Raw genomic sequence first — 18321 nt, 5'->3', positions numbered from 1 at the left:
TTTAATCATTTCTATAGTTTTTAGTGTGTTCAGTTCAAGATTGTTCCGGCTGCATCAGATGTTCAACTTCTGGTCTGTATGCAGAGTCATCATTGTCTTGAATGAGACCAATCACTGTTGTATCATCTGCAAACTTCAGTACTTTAACAGAGGGATCCTTTGAGATGCAGTTGTTGTTATAGAGCACACAGTCCTGGGTGGGGGGCTGTGCTAATTGTACAGGTATCTAGTGTGATTTTGCCTAGCTTCACCTGCTGCTTCCTGCCTGTTAGAAAGCATGTAATCCACTTACAAGTGTGGTCAGGTACGGCTAGCTGAATCCATTTAGTTAAAAGAATATCTGGAATAATAATATTGAATACTGAGCTAAAGTCTACCAAAATGGCCAATTGCATAGATCCTTGGAGATTCAATATGTTGTAGAATGTAGTGTAGAACCATATTGACAGCATGATCTGCTGATCTATTTGCAAATTGCAAGGGAAATTCCTTTCAAGCCGTTTATTAAAATATGCTCTTTTTCGATGTATGTATTTTCATGTTCATATTCACTTCTTGATCTTTTTAAACACCTTAAAATACATGAACATCCTACTGTCTATAACTACAGCTAAGGACATGCATCCTTTGTTGTATGATACTATTGAATCAGTTGCTATGAGATCATTCTCTGCACCAAAATGGGCTAAAGGTTTTCCCATGTTTCTTCAAAATCTTCATGATTTTGAAGAAACAACTTACGTTGTTTCTTTCTCTGATAGCATACAATCTACCCAATTAATCCAAGAAGTAAATATGAACATGAAAATACATAATGCCAAAAAGAGCATATTTTAATAAACTGCTTAAATTTCCCTTGCAATTTGCAAGTAGATCAGCAGATCATGCTGTCAATATGGTTCTGCACTACATTCTACAACACATCGAATACAGAGGGGGTCAATAGTATTGTAAAAGGTACAATATAGAGAGGGTCTGTTAAGGGTCTTGCCACTTTTCAAAAGCATGGATCAGGTGACAGGCTCAGTGGCTTTTGGTATACTGTCCTCCCCAGTGGTATGGATGGCTCAAATATTTCTTATTCTTCCCAAAGATTTCTTAAACAAGTTGGAGTCATAATGCTTGCTTTTAGTCATCGGTTGTTCTTAAAACTACATTTTAAAAATAAATTTCTACTATAGATGCAGAAATAAAGTTATGGCTATGGCTCCTTCGTTTATATATACTGTAAGAAGCTACAGTAGATAGATTTTCTAAGCCACCTTCATTCTCTCAGCTTGTGAAGTAGCCATGAGCATTGCCGGTGGAAAAACCTTAGGCTTATCTGCCAGATGACAGCATTTAATAAAATCTTGCAAAGCTTCCTATTAATGTTCATCTTGGCTATTGCTTACCCTTGCTTTAAACTGAGAACAATTCCCTAAGATACTAAATAAACATTCGCTACCCTCTTCTGTACGGTACTCGTGGATCTAATCGGGGAGAATATTTTACAGGCGTCATCCAGCAATGCAGATGCTCACCCGCCTTGGTTCCCCATAAACACAGGAACGAGTATAGCAAGAAAGAGCGGAAGTGGGCGGGGAGGCGGATTGGCCACGCCCCTCGCAACTGATGTAACTGTTTCCTCCCGCCCCTCCTTAGCAGATTTCGCGCTTGCTGTCTTCGCATCCCCTGTCAGTCGCGTCTTCGGCTGCAGAACAGCAAGATGGCGGCCCGGGTGAGTGAGCCGATGAATGACTGAAGGCGGGGGTAATGACGTGTCAGCAAGACACCTTCTGCCCTCCCTTTTGCTTTCTGAAATTATTAAGGCCGTATTATTTTAAGAGCTCCGTTTCCTTCTTCTCTGTTGGAGGGGTATCTCTTCCTTTTTTTTCTTAAGTTGGACCGGCAGGACCCGAATGTGCATCAGAGCGTATTTGAAGGACTTATGGGGTAGTGGTAAACGCTCTTCTCTGGGTTAATAAAACTCAAGGGATTGATAGGGAGATTTTCGATTACACGGTGATCCTCCCATAATTTAAAGTAGGGTTTGTTTAATATCCCTGGACAAATTCCGTACGTGAAAATAACAACAACCGCAGAATAAATGCATGTACTATCTAGCTACGTTTCCTCTGTAAGAACCGTCACAGTGAGTCATAAAGTAGCATCTCTTCACCAGCCTTTAGCAAATTGCTCCCCCTCTCCCATTTCTTAGGTTCAGATCACTGCAGTGAACTTAGAAAGAGAGCAGAAGGGAGGACGAACCTCATTTCCACGTTCTTGAAATAGAGGGGTTTTTTGTTTGTTTGTTTTAAAAACTTGACAAAAACTTCCTTTTCTCCTACCTTTGTTACTCTTAAATAAGGCATTGCACAGGCGGGGGGGGGGGGAAGGTTTCACTGTCAGTGTGAAATGTTTCTCTGTGTAACAAATATTCATTCATTGGTGGCCTCCCAGTAATTAACTATTGTTGTGTTACTTCCTCCATTTGGAACAGGAGGATCTGGTGGGAGAAAAGGTGGGAGTGTCAAGCTGTTGATGCAGTTCACACTTTTACTGCAATGTATTTGGCTAGTGATAGAGCACTCTGCTTTCAGATTCTACAGTGATGCTGTTAACTCAGAGAAATAGTGCTGCTTTATTTTCCGGTGGCTTATTTTATGCCCGACACTTTGTTTCTTAGAACCAGGAGTACAACAAAAATGGGTTATATTGGGAAAAGGATGATTATGTAAGATTGTCTGTCCTTTCAGTAGATGGTTTTAAACATCACCAAACCTTATAGACTTTGGCTACAGTACTTCTATTTGAAAAAGGACAGTGTTGATTTAGGATCCTAGCAGAATAATTTTCTCGTTCTCTGCATATTATAACATATCCACATAGCTTCAGGAAGTATACTATAATAAACATAATATGCAAACCTGTACCAAAAAAAGTGAGTTTAGTTACAGTATGAAAAATTTAGGAATTAGATCTCTAACTTTATTTAAAATCCAGACATTATGCCAGTGCACATTTGAGTATCCTAATAGTTAATAGTAAAAAATCTGTTTCTTGAGCTTTGTGAAAATCTTAGGGCATTTTCACGTAAGATCATTGAACAAGTTCAGAAACAGCTCCAACCTATATGGTCACAAGATGTTGGCTGGTTTTGAGAATTCAGCATCCTCCCACTTTTATTAATATACTGCCACTTCATTGGAGGCTTTTAACTGCAGTGAAGAAAATGGTGGAAGACAACTTGGATGTTTTCTTTTCTGCAGTGGTTTCCCATTGTATGGGAGAACATCTACATTTAGTTTTATATTGCATTTTTGCCTACGAGGGATTTTTTATAACTTCATATGTTCAGAGAGTCATTGGATGGAGCACTGTTTGACTTAGACATGTGATCTATTCAAGATTCTGTGGCTTGAAAAAATGGTGACAGTCACATGGGAATTAGAAACACTAGTGTGAAAATACTGTAAAATATGCCAGTGGGAATACCATAAAATATGTTTGTGGGAATATTTTATTGAATCCCGTAGGAACTGGCATTCAGATAAAAGGTACTAATACTTATTGTTTCTTTCCCATTCAAGTGATAAATACTTAATTTTGGGCTGAAATTTTTGATGTTAAACTTAGTTAATTTTAATTTCTCAACAAAAATTTGACCACCCAATGAAACAAGGATGTCTTTCGTACATTTTAAGAAAATGAGACTTTACAGTTATTGATGAATAGAATTATAATTATGGTTGCCTTTGTACTTGTTCATGTTTTTCCATCCTCTTTGTCCTTGAAGGCTTTTAAAAATTAAATTTAAACCAAAAATTTCTATACAAAGTTTATCCCTTTATCGTTTTATGTATTCCAAGCCACGAGAACAATGGTTCTTAGCACAGTATGCTGGTCAAGAATTTTCTTCAGTAAAATCTCTTAATACATAGCTGCTGGACCAAATGGATTTCCAGTGTAATAAAACCCCATTTTAAGACGTCTATCATTATTTCCTATTCCAATTTTTTTTTGTTACTGTTTTTTCTAAGACCACAGTGCACTTAGAATAGCATATGTAGCTTCAACAGCTGATAATTACCTCAAGTCTGTTACTGTCATTTGTAATGTTCACATTGGTACCTGTATTACACTTATATGGTTTATGAACCACTTTTTATTCCTAACCCATTCTCATGAAACAGCTGCTAGTTAGAGCATGCAGGGAAGTGCAGCTGAGAAGATGGATGGGCTGTTGTTGATAAGACTGGCTGGGGAGGAGGCTATGATGCTTATACAGAGGTAGGCTGCAGTGGACTGCACATTGAGCATTAACAACATAGAGGATGTGCAAAAATATTTTATCAATCTCAAAATCATAATGACCTTGCTGATTGATGTACCCATCATTCAGTTATGAATCAACTCATGAAATAGTCTGGGAGCTTTCATTTTTAAAGGATATCCAGCAAGATTGGTTAAAGAAACAAAAAGGGTGACTGGAAAGGATTTGGGTGCTGTTCAAATTGTGCAAAAAGTTTGAAAGGATACATATAGTAGCAATGCTATATTTGTTTAAGTTTAAAGAAACTGGATTTGCAATGCCAAAATATTTGGTCTGGCTATTTGCCATATAAATCAGCACTAGTCATCCTGGAAAGGAAATCCAAAGGACATGTAATCTTGCCATAAGCTGAACAGATTCTGCTTAATCATCCTTGTAGAGATGTGATCTTTCAAATGCATACATTTAAATAGTCATTGTAGATGAAATACATATCAGTGAGCAATTATAGTTTTATGTTTCTTCAAATATGGATGGATATATTCCAAGAGTAAATGGAATATGAATGTTTTGAAACATCTTGAATTTTAGTCTTAACCAGGCTAGCAAATAAAAAGTAAAAATCGTTGACCTTCTGTTACACCCAAACTAGTCTTCCTCACTTTCCTAGTGCCCATGTTGTTTACATCTCTTTCCAGCTTTGTTATTAATCTCAAGTACTTATTTAGGCTATGGGGTAGATCTACATAGACTCCTTTGCTTTTCTGGGTCAAATGTACATCATATGGACTATTAACTCTTATCAGGCTAGAAATAAGTGTAATCAAAGGTATCATGGCTGAGCAGACTTCCCTAACCTAGTGTTTTCCAGGTCTTTGGGACCATCATTCCAATCACTTTACATACTAATATATAGTGCTGCCGTGTAACGGGGTGAGCTCCCATTACTTGTCCCAGCTTCTGCCAACCTAGCAGTTTCGAAAGCCTGTAAAAATGCAAGTTGAAAAAATAGGGACCATCTTTGGTGGGAAGATAACAGCGTTCTGTGCGCCTTTGGCGTTGAGTCATGCCAGCCACATGACCACAGAGGCGTCATCGGGCAGCGCTGGCTCTTCAGCTTTGAAATGGAGATGAGCACCACCTCCTAGAGTTGGCAACAACTAGCACGTATGTGCGAGGGGAACCTTTACCTTTACCTTATATAGGCTGAGAATGATGAGGTCTATAATCAAAACGGAGTGGCATCAAGTTTAGAAAGTAACAGATTGTTGGTTTGGAATTTTTCCTGTACTTTCCTGATGACCTGGGAGACTTCACCTAATTTTGTCTTCTGTGCAAGTTGCAACCATATTTTTTTCAAGCAGGAAGTCTTAAGGACTTTGTGAATAAAGGTTTGGATTAATAAGGCATGAGAATTTTGGTCTCTTTCTAAACAACAAAAAGATGAAGCTCATGATCACTGCAAGGAATGAAAACATTAAAATATAAATTAATAGTGAAGAGACAGAATGCATGGAAAAATTCACGTTCCCAGGGTGTCAGATCACTCAGTGGTGAATGCAGCCCAGAAATAAAACATCAGATAGCACTGGGTCGTACAGCAATGATGAACAGGAGCCAAATAATCGAAAAGCAAGGACATCAGCATGGCAACCAAATATAGGTTAGTCAGCTTTATTGTGTTGCCCTATGGCTGTGAAAGTTAGACCTTAAAAAAAAAGATAGGAAGAAAATTGACTTGTTTGAGCTGTTGTACTGGAGAAGGCTCCTGTGTATTCCTTGGATAGCAAAGATGACTAACAAGCAAGTACTGGACATGTCACTGGAATCACAAAGTGCATTTCACTAATTTTGGCCATGTCTTGAGGTGGAATTCACTGAAGAAAGCAATTATGCTTGAAAGAATTTGTGGTAAAAGTAAACCAGGCCGCCAAAGAACATGGTGGCTGGACACCATCAAAGCTAACACTAGCCAGAGCACACAAAAACTCAAATAAGTAGTACAAGATCAGAAGATGTGGAGAGCCCTGGGTCAAGTGTCAGACACTACTGAATGGATATCATCATCATATCATCATCATTATCTTATTTAGAGATGTCTTTGAAGATTAGCTGAAAAGTACAATTATACAGAATGCAGTACCTCACTTCTTAGCAGATGAGAGCTGCTTCCGCAATATAAAAATAGTTTAGGAACTTTAGGGGGTCCTGCTTTGGTGGGAGGAATGAGGACTTAGAGGCACATCTTCTTGTTGCTGGTGTTTCATATGGTAAGGTCTAGATGCAAAAATGAATGAATATTTGGGATTATGCTTCTCATCTACTTTAGAATTGTTTTTACTTCGTTATTTTATTGTGCCTCTATCTGCATTCTGTATCATTATGATAAACATTACCAGGTGACAATAAATGTCATGTGTTCCTTATAAAGATATACAAAGCAGTCATTTCAACATAATACTACAGATTAAGAATGTAGCTTTTATATGTAATCAACTATATAAAAAATTCACAATGGTAAACACTAACTTTTTAAATTTACAGTAAAGACGTTCACTATGTAATTTCTAGCCTTAACTTTGGCCTACTTTGTGTGGACAAAATTGAGGAACCCTAATAGACCTTATTAGGGAGTTTTCAGGGAGTAGTCTATTCCGTTTTAAGGGAATAATAAAGTATTAAATAAATTTTGCAAATAAATAAGTGAAGGCATTTGGGAAAATAAAAAAGATTCTTCCTTGGCATCATAACATATTGAAGTAGGTGCTGGCATACCTTCTTGTGGCAAGAGAATAATCACATGTTGTACCTCAGATGGTTGAGAAATCTGGAAGGATCATAGTGAAGATCATAGTGTGAGGACAGCTGACCAATCCTTCAGGTATCTGTTTACAAGCCATTAGAGGATTCTGAAATCAAAATCACTGCCTGGGATTGGATGAAAAATATCTTCTGTAAATATGTAAATATTTCTTTACAGGTAACTGTTTTGGCCTTTCTTTGAGGTCAACAGTATGTGATTATTCTTGTTGTTTATCTTGAGTTTTCCAAACAACATGTTTGCGTTCCTTCTTTTTTTCTTCTGCAAATATCAAATGCATAAATATTTGTTTGTAAAAAGGTAAAGGTAAAGGTTCCCCTCGCATATATATGCTAGTTGTTCTCGACTCTAGGGGGAGATGCTCATCTCCATTTTAAAGCCGAAGAGCCAACACTGTCTGAAGACATCTCCATGATCATGTGACCAGCATGACTAAACGTCAAAGGTACACAGAACGCTGTTACCTTCCCACCAAAGGTGGTCCCTATTTTTCTACTTGCATTTTTTACGTGCTTTTGAACTGCTTGGTTTGTTTGTAGCCCACCCATATAATTATATCTGTAAAATTGTAGAATTCACTCTTAACTTATCTGCTGTTTTCCTTATTCCCTTTTCTTCTATTGCCTATTTCTTGCTAGTCAAAATACAATAAAGACTTGCTTCCATTTCTTAATGCATTCTAATTTTACTGACTATGAAATAAAATAACTTTTTGCAGTAGTTATTGATGCAGCTGTATGCAGAGATACCTGCCTACTAGGAAGAGCAGATGAAAAAAAAAAAGGAAGGAGGGAACAACAGGGAGGAAGGAAGCCTTCCCAACACAGCCTTCCCAACTCAAGCAACACGCCCATAAATCAACTACCCAGGCTGTCCCCCTGCCTTCTCCAATTCATGCAGCACTTCTGGTGCATCCCTTTGCACACTCCCCAACCCATGTGCCCTCCCCACTTGAGCCTTCCCTGACACCCATAGCACCTCTTCAACACCCCAGGCATCTTTTCTGATCCAGCATGCCCTCCTTGACACATGCAGCACTTTTCACACATTGTTGTCTCACATCCCTTCTTGACCGATGCTGTTCTCTCCTTCATACCATCTCTGACCACAGGGCACCTCTTGTACAGACCGAAACACATCAGAGAAAATAACTCCAAAATGATGACTTAGTGTGGCCTGGGTACTCTAGTTGTACTTAAATTTTAAAAGATTATATGTCCCAGATACAAATATTGTACTTAGATGTAGGACAATTGTATTTACATCCTGAGAACAATCTTAAATAATAGGATAATAATTCCTTTTTACTGCTCAGGATGAAACTATGGACCCTCCTATATTGGCTTTTGCTCAGCATAACTCTAGGGTCATTTAGTTCTTTATACTAAAATTGTCCGTAAATCTGGGCACCATCTGTCAGTGTTATTTGCTTTCATCTCTGTGTAATCTCTTAGCATGTTAATTTAATGCTAAACTGACGTAGGGTTAACTGCAAGACTATTCCTTGTGCACTTTGCCTAATGCTTTCTCCATGTTCTCTAGTGCCTAATCCTTCTTCCTAGTTTAAAGGTATTTCCTTTCTTTGATCAAATTCCTGCTTCTGCTGCCACCTCCCCCACCCATACCATCTCTGGTAACTGGTGACCCAGATTTTTGAGGACATTATAAAACTCACTTTTTCTAATTTATGTAGTAGCCATGTTGTAGTGAGATCAATGCTATACTATTTGACAGTTGAGATTTGCAGGTCATATGGTTAAATGTTTTTTATTTCAAGATAGAAAATAAATAATCCAGGTTACTTTCTTTGTTTATTGCCCTTTTGATTTTTAAAATGTCAATTTCTCCAGTGAGACAACATTTTTTATATCAGTCATGTAGCCTGTAATTTGTAGATCCAATTTCAATGCCATCTCTATCTTCTCAAATAATACTTGTTCCTCATTTGCTGTTTCTTCCATAATGTATTTTGGATACATTCTTATCCATAGTAGTAAACATTGCTGTTGACGTTGTTACTTTTTACCATTTTTCAAATGTGTCCTTTAGTATTTTTAATATTATAATATTTTGCATCATTTTATAAGTCCAATTAATTAGCTGTTAAGGAGGTTAATGTATTTTTCTCCTTTAACTAAAATCTTTATTTCCCTATAGAGAACTAAATTTTTAAAACTAGTCATCTTTACAAAAGTTGAAACAAATCTATTTCTTACAGGAAGGGTTTTTTTATAATTAATTCCAAACTCTTATTCCAAGTTTATCAGATTCCTTAATCTATTTGTAACTTTCTCAGACCAAAGGCTTGTTTAGCTTTTTGCTGTTTATTTCAATTTTTAAAAAAAATATTTTTAAATTAAGGATTAAAAGAAAACTTACCCAATGTTTTCAGACTTGTGGATCTAAAAGTCTCTGGTAGCTTAAAAGTAGTTAATAAGCAATTTCTGAATATGATTAGGAAAGGAAACTTGCAAACTTAGTGTCTTTTAAAAGGCATTAGTAATGGTTATGAGCAAGATGGTTACTCCTGTCATCTCTGAGTACTCAAACACTTCCAGTGGTAGTTGTCTTGTAATCACCCTGCTGAAGAGCACTTGTTTAGAGTGTTTGTGGGCTATTATCTGGCTGGTGACATTCCAAAGAATTGGTATTCCACCAGCTCATTGTTCTTCACTGGGTGTTGTGGTCCGCCAGCAGCCTGCGGACCTGGCAGCGGAGTTGGACAGTGAGGAAGATGGGGTGGCAATGGACCAGTTCTGGAGTCAGGAGAAGGCCCGGACGAGGGCTTTGCCTCGGAGGCAGAGATGGGGCGAGGGCCATCTGGGAGTGATGCGCGGACTCTGGAGCCTCCAGAGGTAGACAGCAGAGAGACAGAGGAACAGAAGAAGCCTGTTCCTAGGGCATGCATGCAAAGAGCTGCCAGAAGGCAAGAGCAGCTAAAGCAAAAAGGACAATTCAGGAGTAAGGCCAGGATATGATTGGCCCCTCCCATAAGGCTTAAAAGAACAGCAATGAGCCATTGAGTTCTTTGTAGAAAAGCAACATTGATTCCAGTGCTTCTTATCAGCATCTCTTGAACTTTGTGGGGGTTTTGCCAAGAAAAGCCTTTGGCAGGTTGCCAAAGACTACAAAAGTTGGTGATAAGGCCGAAGGACTGTTTATGAAGAATTTGTTTTGGACTAAGCTAAGAATGAATTAATTCTCAGCTGTATTAATAAAATAAGTTTGTTCAGGACTAATTGTGTTTGGTAATCACTACTTGGGCCTCGGTCACAACACTGGGTTTGTTGGCTTCGCTTTTCACAAAACCCTTGTCACCATTTCTTCCTTCAGAACTACATAACTGCTTCCATTTTGAAGTGATACAATTTGTGTACAACATCATTGTGTTTTCTGATTAACCTGTCCTACCTTCTATCATCATAGGTGTACTGAGAACTAAGTTTCTGTTTCTTATACTAATAACCAGCCAACTCTGTTTGTAAATGGTGTGTGACATCTCTCTTTTAAAAAATACACATTCTCAAAAATACACAAATGCTAAACAAACAGCAAACGGTGAATTTGCACAGCTTATTCCAAAATAAAATTGAGCTTCAAAAATTAAGCCATTTTGAATTCATGCTCTTCATTATTGACCCCTTCTCTCTGATTTTCCTTTCAGATTATGCAAGCTGCAAGATGTCCCACGGATGAACTCTCCTTAACCAATTGTGCTGTGGTCAATGAAAAGGACTTTCAATCTGGCTTGTAAGTTTGATTTGTCTCTTTTTAGAGAAGATTGGAGACATAGGCTTTCTTCAGTCTGTTTCCCCCCCCCCCCAAGTTATACATCTTGCAAATTATATGACCATTATTAGCAATGTACTGAATGACTTCTGACACCAATATATATATATATATATTGCTAATAAAACATCAGCTCTGTGAATTGTATTTTATTTGGTATTAGAATTTTTTTATGTGGAAAGGGAGAAATAGATGAGGGCTTTTTGTTGATTACACAAACTAAAGATTGTTAATCAGATTTTCATATTACTGGTGAAAATTAATATTGACTAATTTTTCATCCTTTCCATCTTAAACTATCAAAGAAGATATGAGAGCCAATTTGGCCTAGCAGTGGAAGAATCTGAATTGGAATCTTGTCTAAGGCATGAAAGTCATCTGGATAACTTTGGGCCAGCCACTCACTTTTAGCTCTAGAAATAAAGAAATAGCAAACAAAAAATAAAAAAAACCCTCCAAAGACATCAAGGTTTTATGTGTGGGGTTTGCCAGAAGTCAAGTCTACTTGAAGACAACAACAACAACAAAATCATAGTGACTTCATTTGTTTAGTTTGGCTCAGACCAAAACTACAATATATAGAGTTATGTATGTATATAATTTTTAAAAATATTAAGTAAATTAAGGTGTATGATAACTTTCACCTGACAATTGCCCTGTGGAAGCTTTATTATCAACATGTAGGAAAAACTGTTTCTGGAAAATCATTTTGAACTTTTTTAAAAAAAGAATCTTTCCAGTCCTTTAGCTTTTTTTGGCATAAAAAATCTCAAGAAAATAAATTACTGTATTTATTGCAAAGCATAATTTTGGATATTAGATTTCAGTTATTTCATAGAACAAATATTGCTTGAGCTGACTCAGATATTAAAAGTTTTTAATTATTTATCTTTTTTCCACCTCTCGATCCTCTTCTCCCAAACTCTTTATAGGCATGTAGTTGTGAAGACCTCACCCAACCACAAATACGTTTTTACCCTGAGAAGTCATACATCTGTTATGCCAAGTAGCATTGCTTTCAGTCTGCCACAGGTATGGCTTTGATTGTTTGTTTCCTTTTTGATCCCAAATACAAGCAATATTGCTACTAAAAATAATTATTTTCAGCAAAAATTGAAATTGCAGTGGCTCAAAAGAAAAGTATGCTTCCTAGCTATCCTATGAATATGAAAGCAAATTATTCAGTTCTAGCACTTTTTAATGATAAAATATTAGGAAAATTGGGTTGTTTGAGGACAGAGACCTATGAAGGATTCTGTTTTTCTGTGAGATGCAATATAGGCAATCAAGCAGCTGGAAAACTCTTGGCTAGCATGTAAGATGAGATAGCATTGTTATTTCAGAATAAGCATTTTTATGCTGTTTATACAGCTCCAATATTGAAAAGAAAATAATATTTTCTGTATGATCTAGTAATTTCAGCTTCTTGCACCAACACCATTCAAACGTAGCTTCACATCAGCTATTTAGCAACAAAGCTTCAGAAAATGTGACTAATCTTTGCGGCTTCCCTGATTCCCCTGTGGTGTTAGCTAACAGTTTGGACTTGTGAATGAAGAATAGCGTAGCCTTGAGTGTGTGTGAGTGAATAGGAATCATTCTAATAAAAGAACAAAGAAAAAGTACCTTGCTGAGCTGCAAAATAAGGTTTTACTTCTATTCTTTTGTTTAATAGAGTTACAATCATGTGAAAAAAAGATACACTTTCTTTGAGTTCTATGGTTTTATATATCAGGACATAGTAAAAATCATTTGGTCCTTAGCAGTTCTTAAAAGTAGGTAAACACTAAATATGTTGGGGGTCACAGCTACTATAATTCCTCTTCAGCATAGTTAACATTTAGAACATTGGAGAGTATCAGTCTGAGGAAGGCTACTCTAGATCAGAGGTAGGAAAAGTTGGCCTCAGTCGTTCAATAACCACCACCGGCCAGAGCATGAGTACTAGAAAAAGAAAGCACATTATTTGCTGTTTATTTTGAAAATATAAAACCCACCTTTTAAAGTCAAATTTGTTTTTGCCTCTAAGCACTCTTGGTGGGTGGAAAATAGGAGAGACTAAAGAAATTTTGATAAAAACAAAGCTGGAGATAATATAATGTATTGTGCTGGGAGGTCATGCATCTATGCGAAACAAAGTCCCTGTCTATGTGACAAAAGAGTAATGTAATCAAAGTTAGGGGTCTAACTTGCAAGCTTGTGAACAGGTCAAAGCATAAGGCCTACTTGCCTGTCCCTTCATTAGTGTCATGCTTTTGCCTTTTACTAAAATCAGGGAAAAATTATTTTGGGTGCTGGGGGGGCATATCTATCTATCTGAACAACAAAACCAAATTAGATAAAAAGAAATAGAAATACAGTGGGGTAAAAAAGTATTTAGTCAGCCACCAGTTGTGCAAGTTCTCCCACTGAAAAAGATGAGAGAGGCCTGTAATTGTCATCATAGGTATACCTCAACTAGGAGAGACAACATGAGAAAACACATCCAGAAAATCACATTGTCTGATTTGTAACGAATTTATTTGCAAATTATGGTGGAAAATAAGTATTTGGTCACCAACAAATAAGCAAGATTTCTGGCTCTCACAGACCTGTAACTTCTACTTTAAGAGGCTCCTCTGTTCTCCACTCATTACCTGTATTAATGGCACCTGTTTGAACTTGTTATCAGTATAAAAGACACCTGTCCACAACCTCAAACAGTCACACTCCAAACTTCACTATGGTGAAGACCAAAGAGCTGTCGAAGGACACCAGAAACAAAATTGTAGACCTGCACCAGGCTGGGAAGACTGAATCTGCAACAGGCAAGCAGCTTGGTGTGAAGAAATCAACTGTGGGAGGAATAATTAGAAAATGGAAGACATACAAGACCACTCATAATCTCCCTCGATCTGGGGCTCCATGCAAGATCTCACCCCGTGGGGTCAAAATGATCACAAGAACGGTGAGCAAATATCCCAGAACCACACAGGGGGACCTAGTGAATGACCTGCAGAGAGCTGGGACCAATGTAACAAAGGCTACCATCAGTAACACACTACACTGCCAGGGACTCAGATCCTGCAGTGCCAGACATGTCCCCCTGCTTAAGCCAGTACATGTCCGGGCCCGTCTGAAGTTTGCTAGAGAGCATTTGGATGATGCAGAAGAGGATTGGGAGAATGTCATATGGTCAGATGAAACCAAAGTAGAACTGTTTGGTAGAAACTCAACTCGTCATGTTTGGAGGAGAGAGAATGCTGAGTTGCATCCAAAGAACACCATAGCTACTGTGAAGCATGGGGGTGGCAACATCATGCTGTGGGGCTGTTTCTCTGCAAAGAGACCAGGACGACTGATCCATGTAAAGGAAACAATGAATGGGGCCATGTATCGTGAGATTTTGAGTGCAAACCTCCTTCCATCAGCAAGGACATTGAAGATGAAACCTGGCTGGGTCTTTCAGCATGACAATGATCCTAAACACACCGCCTGGGCAACGAAGGAGTGGCTCCGTAAGAAGCATTTCAAGGTCCTGGAGTGGCCTAGCCAGTCACCAGATCTCAACTCCATAGAAAACCTTTGGAGGGAGTTGAAAGTCCGTGTTGCCCAGCGACAGCCCCAAAACATCACTGCTCTAGAGGAGATCTGCATGGAGGAATGGGCCAACATACCAGCAACAGTGTGTGAAAACCTTGTGAAGACATACAGAAAACGTTTGACCTCTGTAATTGCCAACAAAGGATATATAACAAAGTATTGAGATGAACTTTTGATATTGACCAAATACTTATTTTCCACCATAATTTGCAAATAAATTCGTTACAAATCAGACAATGTGATTTTCTGGATGTGTTTTCTCATGTTGTCTCTCCTAGTTGAGGTATACCTATGATAACAATTACAGGCCCCTCTCACCTTTTTCAGTGGGAGAACTTGCACAACTGGTGGCTGACTAAATACTTTTTTACCCCACTGTAGATGTGGAACCTGGAAGACACCACAAATATCCATCTATTTCACCTTAGAAGAAGGGCCTTTCAGTCACATTAGCCCAGGGTCTGGCAGAACAATCAGGTCTCCTCAAACACTAACAGGGTGGGAGCCATCTGGATCTTGGGCTCATCACTCCATAGCTATGACGATGGTAATGAAGTGGTATCTGGTTATGCTCGTAACAACTATGTACAGTATAATAGGCCAATAATAGCATGTTGCCTGTAGAGAACAAAGCAATCTAGGATTGCAACTATGTTTTAGCATGACATGAATTTTACTGTGCATATGGCTGCTACACAAAAGTTATTCATTATAACTTCGGAAAGGTGTTTTCCTTTGTGAATATATATGTATATTTAATATAGGTAAATAATTGTTCTTTTTCTTGTATGCATTTTTTTCTCTATAGAGAAAATGGGCTGGCCTTTCTATTGGGCAAGAAATAGATGGTAAGTTTTTATTATAATTAGTACATTGTTTGACCTAATCTAATTGAAACTTTTTTTTCTAAAGTCTTTTATGTTGGAATGAATTCTGTTGCAGTGCAGGTTTTTTTAATCCTCTTTTTGCTGTTTGGCGTAGATAAAATACTGAAATACTGTGCTGGGATAGTTACACTGATCTTTAAATGTCTGTTTTATTGTTGTTGTTGTTGTTATTATTATTAATATTATTATTTCTCATCTCTAAATAAAAGCTTTATGTAAGATATTTAAAAATTAATGATGATAAAGATAAAATAAGCAGATCAAAAGAGAAAAGAGCCAAACAAATAGATACATCAGAAAAGAGAAATGGGGACACAGTGCATTTTATCTTATTAAATAATCAAATGATAAAGGAGCAAATAAAATATCCCTTTGGATGAAGTTGGAAATGAACTGGTGAAACACTAACAACTGTAAATAGATACCTATATGGTTTTTGCATTTGAGCTATGGTAGCACAGAGGTTAGAATGCAGTACTTCAGGCTAATTTTTCTGCCAGCAATTGGGTAGTTCGATCCTCACCAGTTTAAGATTGAGCCTTCCATCCCTCCAAGGTCAGTAAACTGAGGACCCAGATTGTTGAGGGCAATATGCTTACTCTGTAAACCACTGATAGAGGGCTGTAAAGCACTGTGAAGTGATATATAAGTTTAAGTGCTATTGCTATTGATTTGCATGCATGCATACATCTTGCTTTTTCCTACAGTGGTATCTCACGGAAATTTCCCCCTTTTCAGCCCAGTTGCTCTCAAAAAGAATATTAGCAATGAGATTCTTATCTGTATTATCAAGGTGCTAATATTTTCTCGAGTGTGTGTCTGTTACTTTATAACTGCAGTTAGTTATAATTCTATGAGAAGCAAGTTTTTAGGAAGAGATGGATTTACCATTTCATCTTACACAGTAAGATGTAAAAACAGTAAAAACTCATATTTTTATTGCTCAGTAATATAAGAAAACAAATGAATACACTCTTCAAGCATCCTAAATTGCTTTTTGATGATTTAGACAAAACTGTATAGCCATAACGGTATAATAACTGCATTTATTGCCTCTTTGCATCTGTTAAATCTAACAGATGTATTCTTTTTCAGTTAAAGGTGTTTGTTTCTCAGCTTTTTTATCAGAAAATCTCCCATAGGAAATATTTGTGTGGAAATATTTTCCTACAAAGTAGATACTTAAAAAACAGGAAGGCTAATTATTACGGTTACAGCACTGAGACGGCTTTGGTCGCGTTGGTGGATGATCTCTGGAGGGCCAGGGATAGGGGTTATTCCTCTGCCCTGGTCCTATTAGACCTCTCAGCGGCTTTTGATACCATCGATCATGGTATCCTGCTGCGCCGGTTGGAGGGATTGGGAGTGGGAGGCACCGTTTATCGGTGGTTCTCCTCCTATCTCTCCGACCGGTCGCAGACGGTGTTGACGGGGACAGAGGTCAACCCCGAGGCGCCTCACTTGTGGGGTGCCGCAGGGGTCGATTCTCTCGCCCCTTCTGTTCAACATCTATATGAAGCCGCTGGGTGAGATCATCAGTAGCTTCAGTGTGAGGTACCAGCTGTACGCTGATGACACCCAGCTGTACTTTTCCACACCGGGCCACCCCAACGAAGCTATCGAAGTGCTTGGAAGCCGTACGGGCCTGGATGGGGAGAAACAGGCTCAAGCTCAATCCCTCCAAGACAGAGTGGCTGTGGATGCCGGCATCCCGGTACAGTCAGCTGAGTCCACGGCTGACTGTTGGGGGCGAGTCATTGGCCCCGATGGAGAGGGTGCGCAACTTGGGCGTCCTCCTGGATGAACGGCTGTCTTTCGAAGATCATTTGATGGCCGTCTCCAGGAGAGCTTTCTACCAGGTTCGCCTGGTGCGCCAGTTGCGCCCCTTTCTAGACCGGGATGCCTTATGCACGGTCACTCACGCCCTCGTGACGTCTCGTCTGGATTACTGCAATGCTCTCTACATGGGGCTCCCCTTGAGGGGCATCCGGAGGCTCCAGTTAGTTCAGAATGCGGCTGCACGGGTGATAGAGGGAGCCCCTCGTGGCTCCCGTGTGACTCTTATCCTGCGCAGACTGCACTGGCTACCTGTGGCCTTCCGGGTGCGCTTCAAGGTTTTGGTAACCATCTTTAAAGCGCTCCATGGCATAGGGCCGGGCTACTTACGGGACCGCCTACTGCTACCAAATACCTCTCACCGACCCGTGCGCTCTCACAGAGAGGGACTCCTCAGGGTGCCGTCAGCTAGGCAGTGCCGTCTGGCGACACCCAGGGGAAGGGCCTTCTCTGTGGTGGCTCCCACCCTCTGAAACGAACTCCCCCCAGGACTTCGTCAACTTCCGGACCTCCGAACCTTCCGTCGCGAGCTTAAAACACATTTATTTATCTGCGCAGGACTGGATTAGATTTTAAATTTATACTGGTTTTAATGGGTTTTATTATTTATATTGCTTTTTAATAATTTGGCCATGTAGAATAAGTTTTTTAATTGTTATTTAGTTTGTATTTATATGTACTTTTTTACTTGCCTGTGAACCGCCCTGAGTCCCTAGGGAGATAGGGCGGTATATAAATGTGATAAAATAAAATAAATAAATAAAATAATTAGTGATTGCAATGGTATAATTCCCACCTGTATCTAAATTTGGAGGTTGTTTCCTAAGTTTGAATATATTAAGTTGATGCATGGAAATAGACACCTTTGAGTAGCATATTCTAATTTCTACCACTGTCACTTTTTTCATTTTTAGTGACTATAATTCATTGCATAGCTATGCAGTTAGATCCAGTCTTTATTTTTAAAGGCTTTGATAAGTTTTGTCGAATGAAATAAAACTGATTGCAATTCAGACAATAAGAGAGATACTTAATTTTTGCTATAGTTGTCAAAGTTACTAGAAAATGAATTCTGCCCTCTGCAATACTGTTTGTATCCCTGATATATGCAATAGTTAAATCCAAATTTTTAAACCAGAAATTGCATTTGA

General features: G+C 38.5%; 1 protein-coding gene across 4 annotated transcripts in view; it reads left to right on the top strand.

The window, feature by feature from the left end:
• Window positions 1-1597: 1597 nt before the first annotated feature.
• The window catches only part of NSF (N-ethylmaleimide sensitive factor, vesicle fusing ATPase), a 130353-nt gene continuing 113629 nt past the window's right edge, over window positions 1598-18321 (top strand). For 3 of the 4 annotated variants that reach the window (XM_058181481.1, XM_058181483.1, XM_058181484.1), the window contains exons 1-4: window positions 1598-1720; window positions 10741-10826; window positions 11798-11897; window positions 15256-15295. In XM_058181481.1, the coding sequence (XP_058037464.1) occupies window positions 1709-1720; window positions 10741-10826; window positions 11798-11897; window positions 15256-15295 (238 nt within the window). In that variant the 5' untranslated portion in view covers window positions 1598-1708. The other variant, XM_058181482.1, reaches the window with a different exon arrangement.

Source organism: Ahaetulla prasina, chromosome 4, assembly GCF_028640845.1.
Source record: "Ahaetulla prasina isolate Xishuangbanna chromosome 4, ASM2864084v1, whole genome shotgun sequence".
NCBI lineage: Eukaryota > Metazoa > Chordata > Lepidosauria > Squamata > Colubridae > Ahaetulla > Ahaetulla prasina.
The sequence above is the reverse complement of the archived record's forward strand: the minus strand, read 5'-3'. Positions and strand labels throughout refer to the sequence as shown.